Source organism: Ovis aries, chromosome 5, assembly GCF_016772045.2.
Source record: "Ovis aries strain OAR_USU_Benz2616 breed Rambouillet chromosome 5, ARS-UI_Ramb_v3.0, whole genome shotgun sequence".
Classification (NCBI taxonomy): Eukaryota; Metazoa; Chordata; class Mammalia; order Artiodactyla; family Bovidae; genus Ovis; species Ovis aries.
In genome coordinates, this window is record NC_056058.1 from 94,179,179 (window position 1) to 94,195,241 (window position 16,063).

Sequence of the window (16,063 nt, forward strand, 5' to 3'; positions counted from 1 at the left end):
TTGAGAGTTTTACCACACAAATTTTAAGGGTTTTACCTCAACAACTTTAAGATATATTTGGTAACCCTTCAAGAGCAAAAAGTCATTTAGATTAAACTTCTCCGGCTCCTCCGGATGAGAAATTCTCCCAAGACCAGCTCCTCCTGGCTCTTTATTTTACTTTGGATGTGAGATCATTGACAAGCTGCTAGGAGCCCACAGGGTATGTTATAAAGACCATTGCTAAGCCTCAGCCAGCAGTCCAAACCAAAAATTTGAAACCTTTAGTTTTCATGGTAAGATCACCTGGGGAACTTGATAACATGCACATTCCCAGTCGGAGTCGCTTCAGATGGACCGCAGTGGGGGTCTGCCTTTTAACAAGCTTCCCAGATGATTCTGAGGCAGGTGGATCCAGGACTATCCTTAGAGGAATGTTGCTCTAGCTTCTGTCCGTTCTGTGTCTCATTTCTAATCAGCAGAGGCAGAACCAGGTTTTGTGTGGGACCTGAAGCTTACCCAGTTTGAGGGATTTTGTATGAGAAAAACAATAAGAAATCACACATTTTAAAAACTGGCCTGTGAGTTTGAAGTCACCTATGCAGCAGAAGTCTCACTGGCTTCATGGTCGAGAGGGAGAACAGCCTCTGCTCACCACCACATGTGGGGTTTTCCCCTTCACACCAACTAATTCTCTTATGCCAGCTGGGTACACTACAGTTCAGTTTAGTTCAGTTGCTCAGTTGCATCCGACTCTTTGAGACCCCATGAACCACAGTACGCCAGGCCTCCCTGTCCATCACCAACTCCTGGAGTCCACCCAAACTCATGTCCATTGAGTCGGTGATGCCATCCAACCATCTCATCCTCCGTCGTCCCCTTCTCTGCCTGCCCTCAATCTTTCCCAGCATCAGGGTCTTTTCCAATGAGTCAGCTCTTCGCATCAGGTGGTCAAAGTATTGGAGTTTCAGCTTCAACATCAGTCCTTCCAATTTTCACCCAGGACTGGTCTCCTCTAGGATGGACTGGTTGGATCTCCTTGCAGTCCAAGGGACCTTCAAGAGTCTTCTCCAACACCACAGTTCAAAAGCATCAATTCTTCGGTCCAAATCTCACATCCATACATGACCACTGGAAAAACCATAGCCTTGACTAGATGGACCTTTGTTGACAAAGTGATGTCTCTGCTTTTTAATATGCTGTCTAGGTTGGGTATGCTACAGTTTAACTCAATTCTGAAACTGTCCACCTGGAGATAGCATCAGATTCCATAGATGGCTCTGTCTAAAGCCATCTCATCTACCAGATGACCCCACTTCAGACATCAATCACACAAGTCCAGGCTGTCCCCTGTGTTTCTAACCAAACTGCTAAAAATGACAGATTCCTACAAGTCCTTTCTCAGCATCCATCATTTGCTAGAACAGTTCAGAAAACTCATAAAAATTAGTTATAGATTATTGATTTGCTATAAAAGGATACAACTCAGAAACAGAGAAAGATGCATAGAGCGAGGTGTGTGTGGAAGGACTCCAAGCTTCCACACCTTCTCCCAGCACCACCAACCTAGAAGCTCTCTGAATCCCACCATTTAGGACTTGTATGGAGTCTTCATAACATAAGCGTGATTGATGAAATCCTTGGCCACTGGTGGGTGCATAAATCAATCTGCAGCTCGTCTCCCTTATCAGATCAGAGGTTGGGGCTGAAAATTCTAAACTTCTCATCAAATGGCTGATTCTCCTAGCAACCAGTCCCCATCACTAGGAGCTTCCCCAAAAGCCACTTCATTAACATAAACTCAGGTGTGGTATAACCCTTTATTTGTTATGAATACTAAAAGATACGTTTATCACTCTTATCACTTAGGAAATCCTAGGGGTGTCAGGGGCTGTTGGGCAGGGGCCAAACTAAATACAACCGTCTGGGCCACCAGGGAAGTCCATATATGTCATTATGAATCTCAATATTGCAATAGTATATCCACCTCTGCTAACATGAAACAGCCTAATTTCTTACTAGAGAAATTACTTTTACACAAAAGTTAGGGACAGCAGGATTCAGGTTGAAAAAAAAAATCATTTATGACTGTTCTTCTAAAATTAAGCCTTTAGGAAGTCTATAGGCACTTCTAACTTAAGTCTCAATATTCCTTTTTACTCAGCAGTTCTTATTTCTTCATGATAATTTTCCATACTATACAACAGAAAAATTAAACCAAGATTTATTTGTGGGTCAGTGGGCTGTCCTGAAATAAAATGGTAGTTAGTCCATCTTTTAGGATGTACAGAAATTTTTGAAATTCATTGAAATAAAATTTTAGCAGTCATGTACATATTGTAAACATAGAAATGCCCAATAAGTATTAGTTTTATTGTTAATTATTGATAACAATGAAAATTGAAATTATTATAAGTGCATTACTACTCACAGAAACATTTTCCAGCCAGGATGACACAGTTTATACTCTGAATATTAACTTTCCTAGTATTCCTCATTTTATTAACAGTTTTTCCCATGCTTTGTATTAGAACATGTATTGAGTGACTATTTCTGGATACTAATATTTTTCTGTCCATACACCCCAACTATAGGGCTTTCAAAAGAGTCTGTGAAAAGATATCAATATAAGTGACTTTTCTCCATCTTAAACAATAGACTTTTTGGCTTTTTCACATTTGCATTTTAAAGACATCAAGAAAAATAAATGTGCAGATCCCAAATCAAGTTAGGTACACTTTACTCTGTGCCTACCGGTGGTAGCTGAGGAGCTGAAAAGTTGGTTAGGAGCAGGTTTTTTGAAAAAGACCCGTCATGTATTATACATTTGACAGACTGTGTCTACATGTAGACTCAAAGCTGAAGACGCTGTCTTCTCTGGGGCCAACAGCAGATCAGTGTTATTTAGTGGCATTTGCTCAATAACATGTTGGACCCAAGGGGCTCTCCCAAGCTGGGACTTTGCAGGTGGCAAAACCAAATAAACGGACTCTATGTGAGGTGAGAATTCTTGCCCAGATTCTTTAGGCTGTCAAGCCTTTCATTCAGGTGGTGGGCGGCATTTGCTGGTGTGACTCAGAGTCCAAGTCTCAGCAAGTGACTTGCAGAGTTTGTGTGTATGGCCTGCCAGCTCTGGGCAGTGTCACCAACACCTCGGTTCCATCCTGACAGCAAGCCATCAGCACACAGAATGCCACACCAACCAGGCCCTGATGCTAATTGTCCCCCTCTCAGTTCTTTAAGACCTTGACTGCCCTGGTCTAAGCATGAACATGTGCTTGTGTTCCAATTTATCTAATTGTAGATATATTAGCTTTTTTTTTTTTCCCCTTCCCAGATGGTGATGAGAAAAAGGGCAACCGTTAAGACTCAATCACCCAAGTTAATACGGTGTCTCTTCCCCCGTAGGTCAGGCTGGCTGTAAATACATCGGGAACAATTTGGAGCTCTGTGTGTGCTGGGAATGGGGATAGGGGTAGGGGGTGGGCGGGGCGGCTGGGGGATGGTCTTTGCTAGGTGTGGGGGAGGTGCTGGTCTGGGAGTCCAATTTTCAGGGAAATCTCACCCAGTTCCTGTCAACTGAAAGAAACGTTTCATGCACATGGTGGGGTCAGAATGTTATTTTTATAATATAAACCACCTGGCCTCCTCCTCCTTTACCTACCACTGCTGCAAATGCTATTCTACCTAGACCCAGGTCCCTGGCAACTATTACAAAACCATGTTGTGTTTGGCTCCTGGAGGTTTTTTTTCTTTTCTCTTTTTTCTTTTCTTCTTATTCTTTTTTTCAAGTTAAGGTGAAGACAAGATGGATTGATCAGGGCTCAAAATTTTGGTTTATTTTTACAGTTGCTTTGATGTAAGAGGACTTGGCTCTGATTGTGTGGAGAGAGATGCAGGGATGGGGTGGGGAAAGGTGAAGTCAGCCTTTCTTCCTCACTCAGCAGCTCCTAAGACTGTGAGCATCTTCCTAAAGTTTAACAGCAAAGGCTGGGGAACCCCTCCGGAGATTGTCCCAAGTCTATTTACCTGGAACCTTCCCCAAGTGTTATCTTTCACTATACGTGGAGGTTCTTTTAGGAACAGCAATATGTAACTATCTCTGTTTACTTTGCTTGATGAAAAGTCAGAAAAGAGTTCTGGGTGATAACCAGGTCTCATTAAAACAATGCTCACTTCCAGTTTCACAGGCAAGCCATTAAAGCCTGGATCATTAGCTGACATATGAGTTTCAAATGGGAAGGGGTTTTAACTAATCTTCCTATCTTTGAGTCTCATTAGTTGCCAAACAGGATGCTTTCCTGTGGAGATTTCTACCAGGAATACCTCCTTTAGAAGTTAAGTTATATTGCATAGCATGCCGTGCGTCTGTGTCAAGGTATACAAATCTAGTGACAGAGAAAAGGTCATGGCTGATTTCAAACAGTAATAGTTGACATTAAAACAGCATTAGTGCAAGGCAGTAGTCTCAATTTTATGGCAGGAACTAAATCTTTCTTTGGAGCATGGAATGTTAAGGCTAGGCCTTATTTAATAATCAGTAAAAAGAGAACATTACAATTCCATTTAGCCATGACTATGAATTAATCAAATTTTCTCCTAGTCCTTCTCTCTTGGGAAAAACTTAATTTTATAAACTTAGTTCATTGTGATTTAATACTTTAAAACAAAAAGGAGAATCATGCAACTTATGAAAGTCTAAAATATGTTTTATATCTGATAGTAAAGTGCGTTTATTGCCTTAAAAATGTTGTTGTTCAGTTGCTGTCATGTCCAACCCTTTGTGACCCCATGGACTGCGGCATGCCAGGCTTCTTGTTCTTCACTATCTGCCAGAGTTTGCCCAAACTCATGTTTATTCAGTCACTGATGTCACCCAACCATCTCATTCTCTGTTGCCCTCTTCTCCTCTGCCCGCAATCTTTCCCAGCATCAGGGGTTTTTTTTTCCCAGTGAGTCAGCTCTTCACATCACGTGGCCAAAGTACCGAAGCTTCAGCATCAGTCCTTCCAATGAATATTCAGGGTTGATTTCCTTTAGGGATTGACTGGTTTGATCTCCTTCCTGTCCGAGAGACTCTCAAGAGTCTTCTCCAGCATCAGTTTGAAAGCATCAACTCTTTGGCGCTCAGCCTTCTTTATGCGTGGTGGTATGGAGTAATGTTCTAGACTCAGGGGAGGACTTGAATCCTAGTCCTGATGATGTAGACGTGTGCTTTTAGGTGCTCCGTTCACTCTTTTTGAGCCTTAATTTGAACATATATACTTTGGGGGAGGGGTGTGGACTAGAGATACTATAGGCCTAAAAATAACTAAAACAAATGATACATACTTATCCTTCTTTTGGGTAGTATGTACCTAGGAAAAGTAGTTTTTCCAGGTGACAAGCTGTAGAAAAGTAGTCTTCCCAGGCAAAGGCTTTGGTGTGAAAACCAACTGGCATAAAAATGGAAGGCCTCTCACAGACAGTGCTTGGGAAGAAGCTCATTTGCTCTGAGTGTTTTCCCACTTACTTCTCCCAACTGTGACTTGTTACACAATGCCACAACATATATTGGTTGAAAATGAAAAGAAAAGAAAAAAATCAAACAACATATTTTTATGGAAATATTAAATGTCTCAATTTTATACGGTGCTTGGTACAATACAAAAAGCCCAAGTACCACAAAATAGGTGAAAAAAAAGTACCGCAGTGAATTAGCGTCCTAAATGTCAAATAAATTAAACTATCACATCAATGTTTTAGCCAGGGGATACATTTTTTATACAATCAAAACTCATATACATAAATAATCACATGGTGTAGTATTATACTCAAAAAATTTTTTACTTTTTATTCCAAATAAGAATAAAATGCACTAACCCAAATCATTCTAGCAGACTATAGGGAAGACTATGTCACTGGCTGGAAAACAAAAACTTGAATCACAAAACTTTTAATCAAAATATAAAATAAGAGAAAATACTCAATTAAGTTCCCCCTTTTGGATTTGGAAACAAAAACAGCTGCTGAAACAATGAGTGGCTTTCCTTCTGAGTTCATCAAGAGGGGAGCCAGACGTTGAGCTGATGGCTCTTGTGTTGTTCTTATTGTAAAAAGTGGAAATTATTGCAAGTTTTCATGGTCATGATATGTGGCTAGGGAAGGATTAACTGCCTAGACAAAAATGGCATGGAGAGAATACATCCAAAATGCATGAATTCATACTTAATGCCTGCAGTATTAGAAGATAGTTTCTTTTATAAAAGACAATAAGCACTAGTGTGTTTCAGTATAACTTTCTAAAAGAAAAATAGTTTAGTAACAATAGATTGTTTTATTTATTGTTTAGAAACTCAAAAACAAATCATATTTTCACTTCTCTTTTTCTATACCAAAGTAGTTTATGAAGGCATGGTTAAAAGGCAGATTTATGGTTGATTTATCTCCCTCTGGCTGTTTTTTAGGGGGTTGTGGCATCAAAACCAACTGAAAATTCTTCAATTAGTCTTCTTGGACACAAGCCTCCCGTTTACTTCAGTGGGAGGTTTCTTTTCATAAAACCAGTGGTTTGTGTCTACCAGAGCCTTTTGACTGCTTTCCTTTGATTAATCAGAAGACTAAGCTCAGTCTGAATACCGCTTTTCTAAAGAATGAATGGGCGTAATCTCTTAGAGCTTTCATGAACCAGAAGGATTAATCCTGCAATCCAGTCCCATACTCCACTTCAAGTATTTTCAATTACTTGGCACCATTGGAGGTGACGTCCATGGCTCAGTAAGAAGGCTACTGCTGGCATAATGATTTCTCCATGTCCCAGCACATGGTCTTGGCATTAATAATCCATCGTGAAATGATTTGCAGTGCACACGGGTGACATTTGATTACATGAGAGGCGTTGCAGGAATGAGCATGTAGGCTCTCACAGACCAACTGCTGGCAAAAAGATGATGAAATGTTATGTGGTGAAAATAGCATTTAAGATGGTTTCTGAAGAACCAAGAAAAGTGTAAGGACATTGCTTTTGGAGAAATTTTCTTTTTCTCTTTTTCCCTTCCTGGTTTTCCTTTCTCAAATCACAGTTTTGGGGGCCAAATGGGTTAAGATTTGGCAGCCAATCACCCAAGCACATTTTCAAAACATATTTGATTCAGGAAATTCTGGATCTTTTAAAGCAAGGATGTTAACAATCCTCCTGAGAACCTTAAAATATGATGGTTTAAACATAAGGAAAAGGAAACCCTGAAATGATCAGAGAAATCACCAAGAGGCCACCTTGCTGAAGAGTTCAGTTTTAAAAATTTTGTTTCCTGTTTTTTAGAGACCACAAAGAGGATGGTAAATTTACTACATATGGAAAGTCTTACCATGTGGGATAGAAATTTATGGGATGATTGGGAAATTCATAGTTCTCAAGGCAGCAAATACAAAAACAAAACATTAAAATTTCTTAGACTTACATCCTCTAGATCCATTCACAGATCTGTCAAATGTGTTATATTCTAAGTACATTATAATAAATGGAGTTATTACATATGAACAAACATAACACATCCCTGGGTGTGAGTATGGCCAAATATTGGTTATGTGAGATTGTGGGTGGAGGAAAAGTTACTTTGCATAAATGAAATTCAGAGAGAATTAGAAGATTTTTTTTTAAATCAATAAGTTAAAATCAATTCACTTTACAAACTAATCACAGACAGGAACACAATAATATCAGCTGACTTTAATGTTACTGATTTTTCCTTCCTAGCCCACCATCTTGCAGAGTTAGGTGAAATACCTTAGTTGATGTATTATGTTGTATATAATAGTATATACTGTTTTATATATCAGTCATTAGTGATAATATTCTAAAAAAGGACAAATATAAACTTCATTGATTTTTTTGATTTGTTATTCATCATTTAGCTATTCATTCAACTTCCCTGGTGGTTCAAATGGTAAAGAATCTGCCTGCAATGCAGGAGACCTGAATTTGATTTCTGGGTTGGGAAGACCCCTTGGAGAAGGGAATGGCTACCCACTCCAGTGTTCTTGTTTGGAGAATTCTATGGACAGGGGAGCCTGGCTGGGCTACAGTTCATGAGGTTGCAAGCAGTCAGACATGACTGAGCAACTATCACTTTTTCCTTTTTAATAACAATTATTAGGCACTTACTATATGCAAAACACAGTACTTGACATTTTAGCGATATAAGGATAGAGACTCTGTCCCTGAGGCACTTACGTTGTATTATGGAGACTGAACATGCACTTAAGTAACTGTTGTTGCTGTTTAGTCACTAAGCCATATCCCACTCCTTTGTGACCCTATAGGTTGCAGCCCACCAGGCTTCTCTGTCTATGGGATTTTCCAGGCAAGAACATTAGAGTGGGTTGCCATTTCCTTCTCCAGGGGATCTTCCTGACCCAGGGATTGAACTCAAGTGTCCTGCATTGTAGGCAAATTCTCTACCGCTGAGCCTACAGGGAAGCCCCATAAGTAGTGTAAGGTAAAAAACATTAAATGCTAGAAAAGAAACAAGGATAACTGCTTTGGAAAATCAGAGGAGGTAGAGACTTCTGATAGGAAGATTCAGGGAAAGTTCATGGAGAACATGCTATCTGAGTGAAGTCTGGGAAGGCAGGCAGGGTTTAGACATGAAGAGAAGGCGGCGATAGAACTTCATAAGTAGGTCACACTCACAAATGTCTTTCTTATTTATCTTTTCAAAGATATAGTTTTTGATTTTGTTAACCGGGTTTGCCAGTTTTGGCCCTATTTCATATCAGATGCTCCAAAGGTATCCTGCCTATAAGTCCAATCTACCTTAAAACAAAACAAAATCCCTGCAAAGAGTGAAATCAAAGATGAAAGTCCTTTGATCCATGAACAGAATGCGGGCCCTAAGTCTCATACAGTCACAGAGCTGTGTAACTTTTGTTATGAACTTGCTTGGAAGATGGTGGGCCATTTCAGTATGAATATCTGTGCTGCTTTAACTCAAAGAAATTTTCTTTGTATTTATTTGTATTAATACAAATTCTTCTTTGTATTTATCTCTTAGTATTTATTTCGTCCCCTTATTTCCTTTGTCTCGTTCTAGAACGCTTATTAGATTAACGTTTACCTCCAGGATTAGTCCCATGTTTCCTGTCCTGTCTTTTTTCCATCTCTTTGTCTTTTTGCTCTGAGTTCCAGAAAATTTACTTTGTTATTTAGTTTTCACTTTGTTATCCTTTATCAGTTTGTCTGTGATCTATGTCTACTCATCTATTTACTCACTTTTTGATTTTATTGTTCCAATCTTGTGATCGCATTTTTAATTTCCTGTTTCCTGCTTGCTTCTTTTTCCATAGCTATTTCAGGGATACTTATCTTTTCATAATTTTCTGAAGATACTTTTTGTAACACTATTTAAGGTACTCTTCTGTTTGAATTGTTTCTGTTCTTTTATTTGCCTTTTTTCTTTTGCTTTTCTTCAGATGTTTGGTGATCTTTAGATCTTTGACATTTACGGACAAAAAAATAAAACCCAGATTATTTAAGCAGCTGGCAAGACCTTGCGCTGTGGCTGAGTAGGTCTGTTTTCTTGGGAGGCCCAGTTTGATGCAAGCTCTGTATGAATGGGCAGCCTTTACCGTGAATGCTCAGCGATGGACCTACAGACTCACAAGGATTAGAGAATCCTCTCCTCAGTTGCTGCCTTTCTTTCCCCTCCCCTGTCCCTCATTCATGCCTAAGTGACTAGGGTTACATCAAGTTCTGTTCTAAAGCTTCTAGACCACTTTCAAATCATCCTCATCAGGCAATTCACTTTCACTAGTCAGAGGTAAAAATCTACTGCTGACCACAGCTCAGGGCAGAAGAAGGCAAGACCCCACTGGCTGGCAGTGTCCGAAGTTTGGAAGCAGTTCTTTAAAATTACCCCATGCTCCTGTCAGAGTAAGTCTTCTGAAACATGCTTGAATATATCTTGCACCTGCTCAGAATCTTTCAAGGGTTTTGATCTTATATAGAATAAAACCTATTCTTCATTGCAAAGCATGAAGACACTTACAGCTTGATGTGAGAGCCTAACCATCTTCTACCATTTCACTGCCACAGACACACTTAGGCTCCTCCCATTCTGAAAATGCTTGTGGTTCTCTCATTCCATGCCTGTGTACACTCTGTTCGCTAGGCTGAGAATGTCATCTTGCCTTCACCAATTGGCAAAGACACCCTCAATTGCACATCTCCATTTGTGATTGCTTCCTGTGAATCCTTTTTTGACTTTCCTTAGGCAGACATAGGGTTGTGGGTCTATTTATTAAACTACATCTTCCCTTCATTCCACAAAGGATTTGAAATAATATAAAACAGATACATGGTAACAGGATGAAATAAAATGAGTGAGGCACACCAAGTTCAAAGGAAGGGTAAAGGCAGAGATATAAATAATATCAAGTATGAGATTAGTCCTAAGAATTACATGATGCAAAGTTTTATAGATTTCTACTCCAAAGAGATACACTGAAATCTTGCCTCTGAACTTCTTAGTTGTCAAAGCTAAGAGGGAAAGTTGAGTTCTGAGTTTCACATTGTCCATAAACTATAATTGAGGCATTTTTGCCAGCTATTGAAAATTAAGAAAGTTTACTATACCAAAGGGCTATATACAAAGGTGATTGGTAAACTGAGAAGTTCTTACCTTTATGCCTTCATTGACCCTCGAATATAATGATGTAATTACTATAAATTTTTTGTACATTTCTTTCCTCAAAGTATGGACCATATATCCTCATTACTTGGCCCAGTGCTTGATATCTCCTAGTCACTCAATGAGTATTTGTTGCACACACTGGATAGTCAGATGCTGATTGTTTGTACAAATAATCTAGGGGTACAACTAGAAATGTATCATTATTTATACCCCTTTCATAAACATAATAAAGAATTAACCAACTGGAAGAATCTTTATACTGAAGATCAGAACAATGCTTGGAATACCTCTATAACCAGATAAACACATTGCATGTATATCTCATATGACTCCCAACAAACCCCATGGGTATTATTCCCTATCTCAGAATCAGGGAAATAGATAAACATTTCCCCAAGGTCTACAGATATTCAGAGCAGAACTTGGGATTAGCACAGGTGCCTGAACCCAGCCTGAACCCAGCCCTGTGACTCTCAACCTTTGCTGTAGGTTCATGCTCTGGTGTGTAGTAGATTACTATTTGATTACAGATTTCATGAACATGAAGACTTTCTACTGATGGAAAGGCCCTGATGGAAGAACTTTGCCCAAGTTCCTTTGTTCTTTAAGGCTTATTCCAAAATGTTTGAGGGAAAAGGCAGCAGCTATCAGGCAAATAAAATGCTTTAAAATTCATTTTCCACAAAGCAATATCGGGGATAGCACCCTAATTAAAAACTACTCAATTTAAAAGCCAGAATCTCTGACCAATTTTTCTCTGATGTAACGGAATATGGCACAACTTTTTTTCATTACAACCAAGAAAACTTAACGATGTTACCATATTATAAAAAGGCTTACTCTATGTTATCTCCATCAGCTTTCACTGATCAGTTTATGGTTTCTTACCTGAAAATTGCCAAAACAGCTTCCCCCTGGGAGGGTCACATAACTCACGTAGGGTGGCCCAGGAGACGGCAGCGACTCATACACCACCACACCTTCACTCGGGAATGCAGCCCTCTGCTGCTGCTTGCTTTCCCAAAATTCCTGTAACATTGACACAACATTCACTGAAAAAGACAAGAAAAATAATCAGTAATTAAGGGTGGACATACCCTGGCAAAAACAATATTTTATTTGTGGGTTGGATCGTGTAACATGTCATTTCCAGTGTAAGGAAAATAGTATGTGTATGTTCCGGTGGGGTGGGAGTCGGGTGCTTTCAGTTGTGAAAGAGGCAAATACTATTTAACACAAAACTGTTTAATTTTTCATGAGCATGGCTGAAGGGGTTTGGCACCATAATTCTAATGACATTGCAGCCTGTTAAAATTACAATTTAATTTTTGATATCAAATTTAAAAATCTCTTCCTTCTTTGAAAATTTTCCTTAAAAATTCTGTCCAGAGCTATGATTATCCATGAATCCCATTTCTCATGGATCCTTAGACCTGCAAAGGGAAAGGTAAACATTCAGGCAATGAAACTTTCATTGGAATGCACCTATTTTAGGATTTAAGAGGAGAAAAGCAGAAAGAAGAAAACTCTTTCATGCTCCTCTCCACCCTAATCTAAAGGAGAATGAAAGCAATTGTGTAATAAGCAAGAGGCTGGGGAAAAAAAAAAAAAACAACTGTAAGTGAAACTAATAACATGGAAACCTTGTTAAGGACCACGTCTGTTAGATGACTTCAGAAAACATAGTAATGGCTACAGCCATGTGTTTTGGATTAAATGACCTGTGATAGCCTGCAGAAGTTCCAGATCAAATTAGGTGGGTTTGTTTATCCTCTACTGCAAATTGAATTGTGGAAATTAACAAGGATAATAGAATTGTAGAGGCAAAGGAGACCCTATAGGTCATGCCGGTGAAACTCTGCTCGATGCCCGAATTCCTTGCACAGCCCCACTGGCAGCTGCTCATCTGCCCTGACTCTGAACATGTGGAAGGACCTGCTACTTGGCACATCTTAACGTGGACCATCTCAAATGCTAATGGTTTTAACTATAAAAAGGTCCTTTTGGGGAATGAGCTGAAATCTGCATTCCTATAATGTTCCTGCAAGTGGGCTATTTCTCATTTCTGGCACTCTGACCTCAGAGAAGTTAATCCCCATCTTTGCAAGCAAACCCACTACATACTTGAAGGTGGCATAGGAAATATGTTGTTTTTGCCTACCGGGTATTTGCTTTTCCTCTTTGTAGGAATAGCCTAAAAGCTTTATTTAGTGAACCACCTTTCTTTCAATCATGTCTTCTCCAGGGCTGAAGGCTGGATATTATTACCTCAAAGTCAAGTCACTCAGGGTCCAGTAATTTTTGCTAGAAATAGTGGGAGACTGGATTCTCCTTTTTCACTAGATTGTTGGAGGTATGGCAGAGAAGTGTGGTGCTGCTCCAAGTAAAGAGGAAATCACGGCTGAAAAGCAAGCCAGCATAGAGAAGGGCAGAACCAAGAGACAGGGAAAGAAAGACTAAGTTCTCATGTCATAGTTTGAGCTCCTGAACCAACACAACTGCTTTTTCCTTAAGCCATTTTGAATTGGTGTCTCTCACTTGTATATGAAAGCATACTAATATAGAAAGCTCTCAGGTTTCCTCAAGTTCTAGATTAAATAGCTTTTTTCTTTCAAACATTCTTTGTGTAGTATGGTGTCTAGGCCCTTTGACATCCTCCCGATATATTTCTGAATATATGTGCTTCAAAATGTAGGGCTTTGCTATTTTGCAGGAAATCAGGAGAGTCACAGTTTGATCTGGAGACAAAAGTATTTCACAACCACCTTCTAAGCTGTTGAATAGAGCACCTGGCTCTTTTACTTCATTCTTAGGCCACTGATCAGCTTCCAGCTTTACAGGGCATAGTTCAGGAAAATTATCAAGATGCCTAAGGGATTGGATGTCTGTATATATTTAAGAACTGCAGTTTTTAGTATTTAAGATGTATTTTGGGAAATAAACCAGGAAATATAAGACTGTCAGGGGAGATAATTGAATTAACCAATAAAATGTATGCTGATTGGTCAAGGTGAGCTTAGTAATCACAGACATTTTTCATTCATTCAGAAATATTTGAAGTGATATTTTCTACCAGTTGACGTCACTCAGAATAGAACTTTTATTTCCTAAATTGTGTTTCTGCTCCCTAACTTCCACTCCCTCCCATGTCCAGGAAAACAAGTATTTTTTGAGCCAGCTGATCCATCTTTCTACTTATAGGTATCTCCAGAATTCAGCAGTGATGTCTTGAAGATTGAAGCAGTGATGTCTTGAAGCCTAAAACCAAAACCAGCGGTCTGTTGCTCTGATAGTCAGCAAGGGCCATTAGGCTGCTATTTTAAGTTATTTCATTGCTGAATGATGTTCAGCTAAGACCTGGAGTAAGAAGATGAAGACTCATACTTATCTAGGTAAAATGAACACAAGAATTTTGGCATGTAAAACTGTGTGGATTAGAGTTCAAAGTACATACTAAATAAAATTTATGGAGGAATAAAAGTAGCAGGGTTCAGATCTTTTATTCTGCAACTTTGAAGGATTTCTTTGACGGTCTCGTGTATGTCATCACCTCTGAAAAGTGCAACATATGTGCATGCACACACACAACTCATCTTTCTATCTCTATCTCCTCCTGTCGCCTGGAAAACCAGATGAATGGAGTGCAGAGGGAAGAGGGCCAGCTCGTTGTTCGGAATTTCCAAGATCAGCATATCTGAAGATGCTTTCTTTACGAAGCACATGCTTCTTTATTTTTTTGAGGTAGTAACAAACAAAGTTCACAGACAGCATCAAAGAGAACGCTAACAAAAGGTCACGTATGCTGAACGAAACCACCCAAATGTGAGGAAAGGCCTCACGGCGCAGTTTAGACTCCAGCTGCAGCTGCGCCTTCACGGACCAGCCATGGCCCCGACTTTCATGTTGCAAAGTTAGGCCACCAAGCGTGCGACATCTCTCCTTACGTGTAGGGACCCATCTGTGCGTGTGCTCAGGTCCACCTTATTTCCCTCACTCTCACGTGAATTTGTGTTGCTTCTACTGGGCATTCTCTTGCCCTTCTATTTTTAAATGTTTCTTCTCCTCACTGCTTCTCAGCAGCCATATGTATGCCCAAGACAACAATAAATGCACGATCAATCAAAAGAAGTCCTCGACCTTGGGACTACTTTTGGTTACTAGTTATTCAAATTTTCTCAATATAGCTCAAGCTGCTGGAAAGAATATTCTGTATTACTCTCTCTGCTTCTCTATCTTCCGTTCATTTTTAACCCACCACAATCTGGCGTTCTGCTACATTAAGCTTCTGAAACAACTCTGGCAAATATCACTAATTCTAACTTTCAGTCCGTATTTATTTGACCTCTAACTGCATTTGACACAGCTGATAAATTTCTTCTAGAAACTTCCATATCCCTAGCCTTTTTGACTGTTTTCTCCCTGTTGCTATCATTTCTTCTGAGTCGTTTTCATGGGTCTCTCTTCCTCTGCTCACCCTTCACGGTGTCTTGCATGAGAGTCTTATTTGTCTTCGTCTTTTCCTGCTTCACTCTGTTGCTCTTGAATAACAGAGCCTATCTCTATTTGTCCATCTACCATAATATACGCCAATGGTTACATTCTCCTGTAACTTCAGCTTTGTTAGTAGATCTTTCCATTTGTTTGTGGCTTAAATTCAACATATTGCTCAAACTCAACCCATTTTCTTTTCCAAAAACTCTTTTCCTGAGCCATTTAAAAAGCGATATTATCATCTACCCAGTCACACAAATCAGAAAACTGACAGGAACTTTCAACTTAATTTCCTCTTTCCAGACCTAATAAGGGCTAGAGTTCTGTCCCTTCCATATCCCAATGTCTCTGATCACCGCTTCCTTTCAGTTAATATTGCCATTGCTTCATGGGTTCACATCTCACCATATATACCACAGTACCCTCCTGACTCCAGCCGCCCTCCCATCTAACCCATCCCCAGCTGTTGCCAGGTAATCCTTCAGAACCTTATGGTTGATTAAATCACTCCCCTCTTAAAATCCTTCAGTGAGTCCCTCATTACTTGCAGAGCAAATAGCTCCTTGACAAGTCACAGAAGGCCCTATGTCTTGATTCTCTTTCTCATCCCAAACTTCTCTCCTCAAATCAAATCCCAGGCCCCTCTCTCTCTCATGCCTTTTATGCTGCTAGCAAGCGCCTTGCTTCTATCCGCCCTCTTAAATGCCTTTCCATTCTGTCATCTTCCTGGCTGGCACCTACTCATTTTTCTTTTTTTTTTTTTTTAAAGATCTACCTCCAACAATAGCTTCTTAAAATGAAAACAAACCCAAAATAATCTCTAAACCCTTCCCCTGGAAACTGCAGTGCTCTGAGATAGCATGGATACTACGTGGGGACTTGTTAGAAATGCAGGGTCTCAGGCCCCACCCCAGGCCTACTGA

General features: G+C 39.7%; 1 protein-coding gene across 1 annotated transcript in view; it reads right to left on the reverse strand.

Moving 5' to 3' along the window:
* LIX1 (limb and CNS expressed 1) overlaps window positions 1–16,063 on the reverse strand; it is a 55,713-nt gene that overhangs the window by 22,039 nt on the left and 17,611 nt on the right. The window contains exon 2 of the mRNA XM_027970526.3: window positions 11,538–11,701. Coding sequence (XP_027826327.1) covers window positions 11,538–11,701 — 164 coding nt within the window. The remainder of the gene's footprint in view (window positions 1–11,537; window positions 11,702–16,063) is intronic.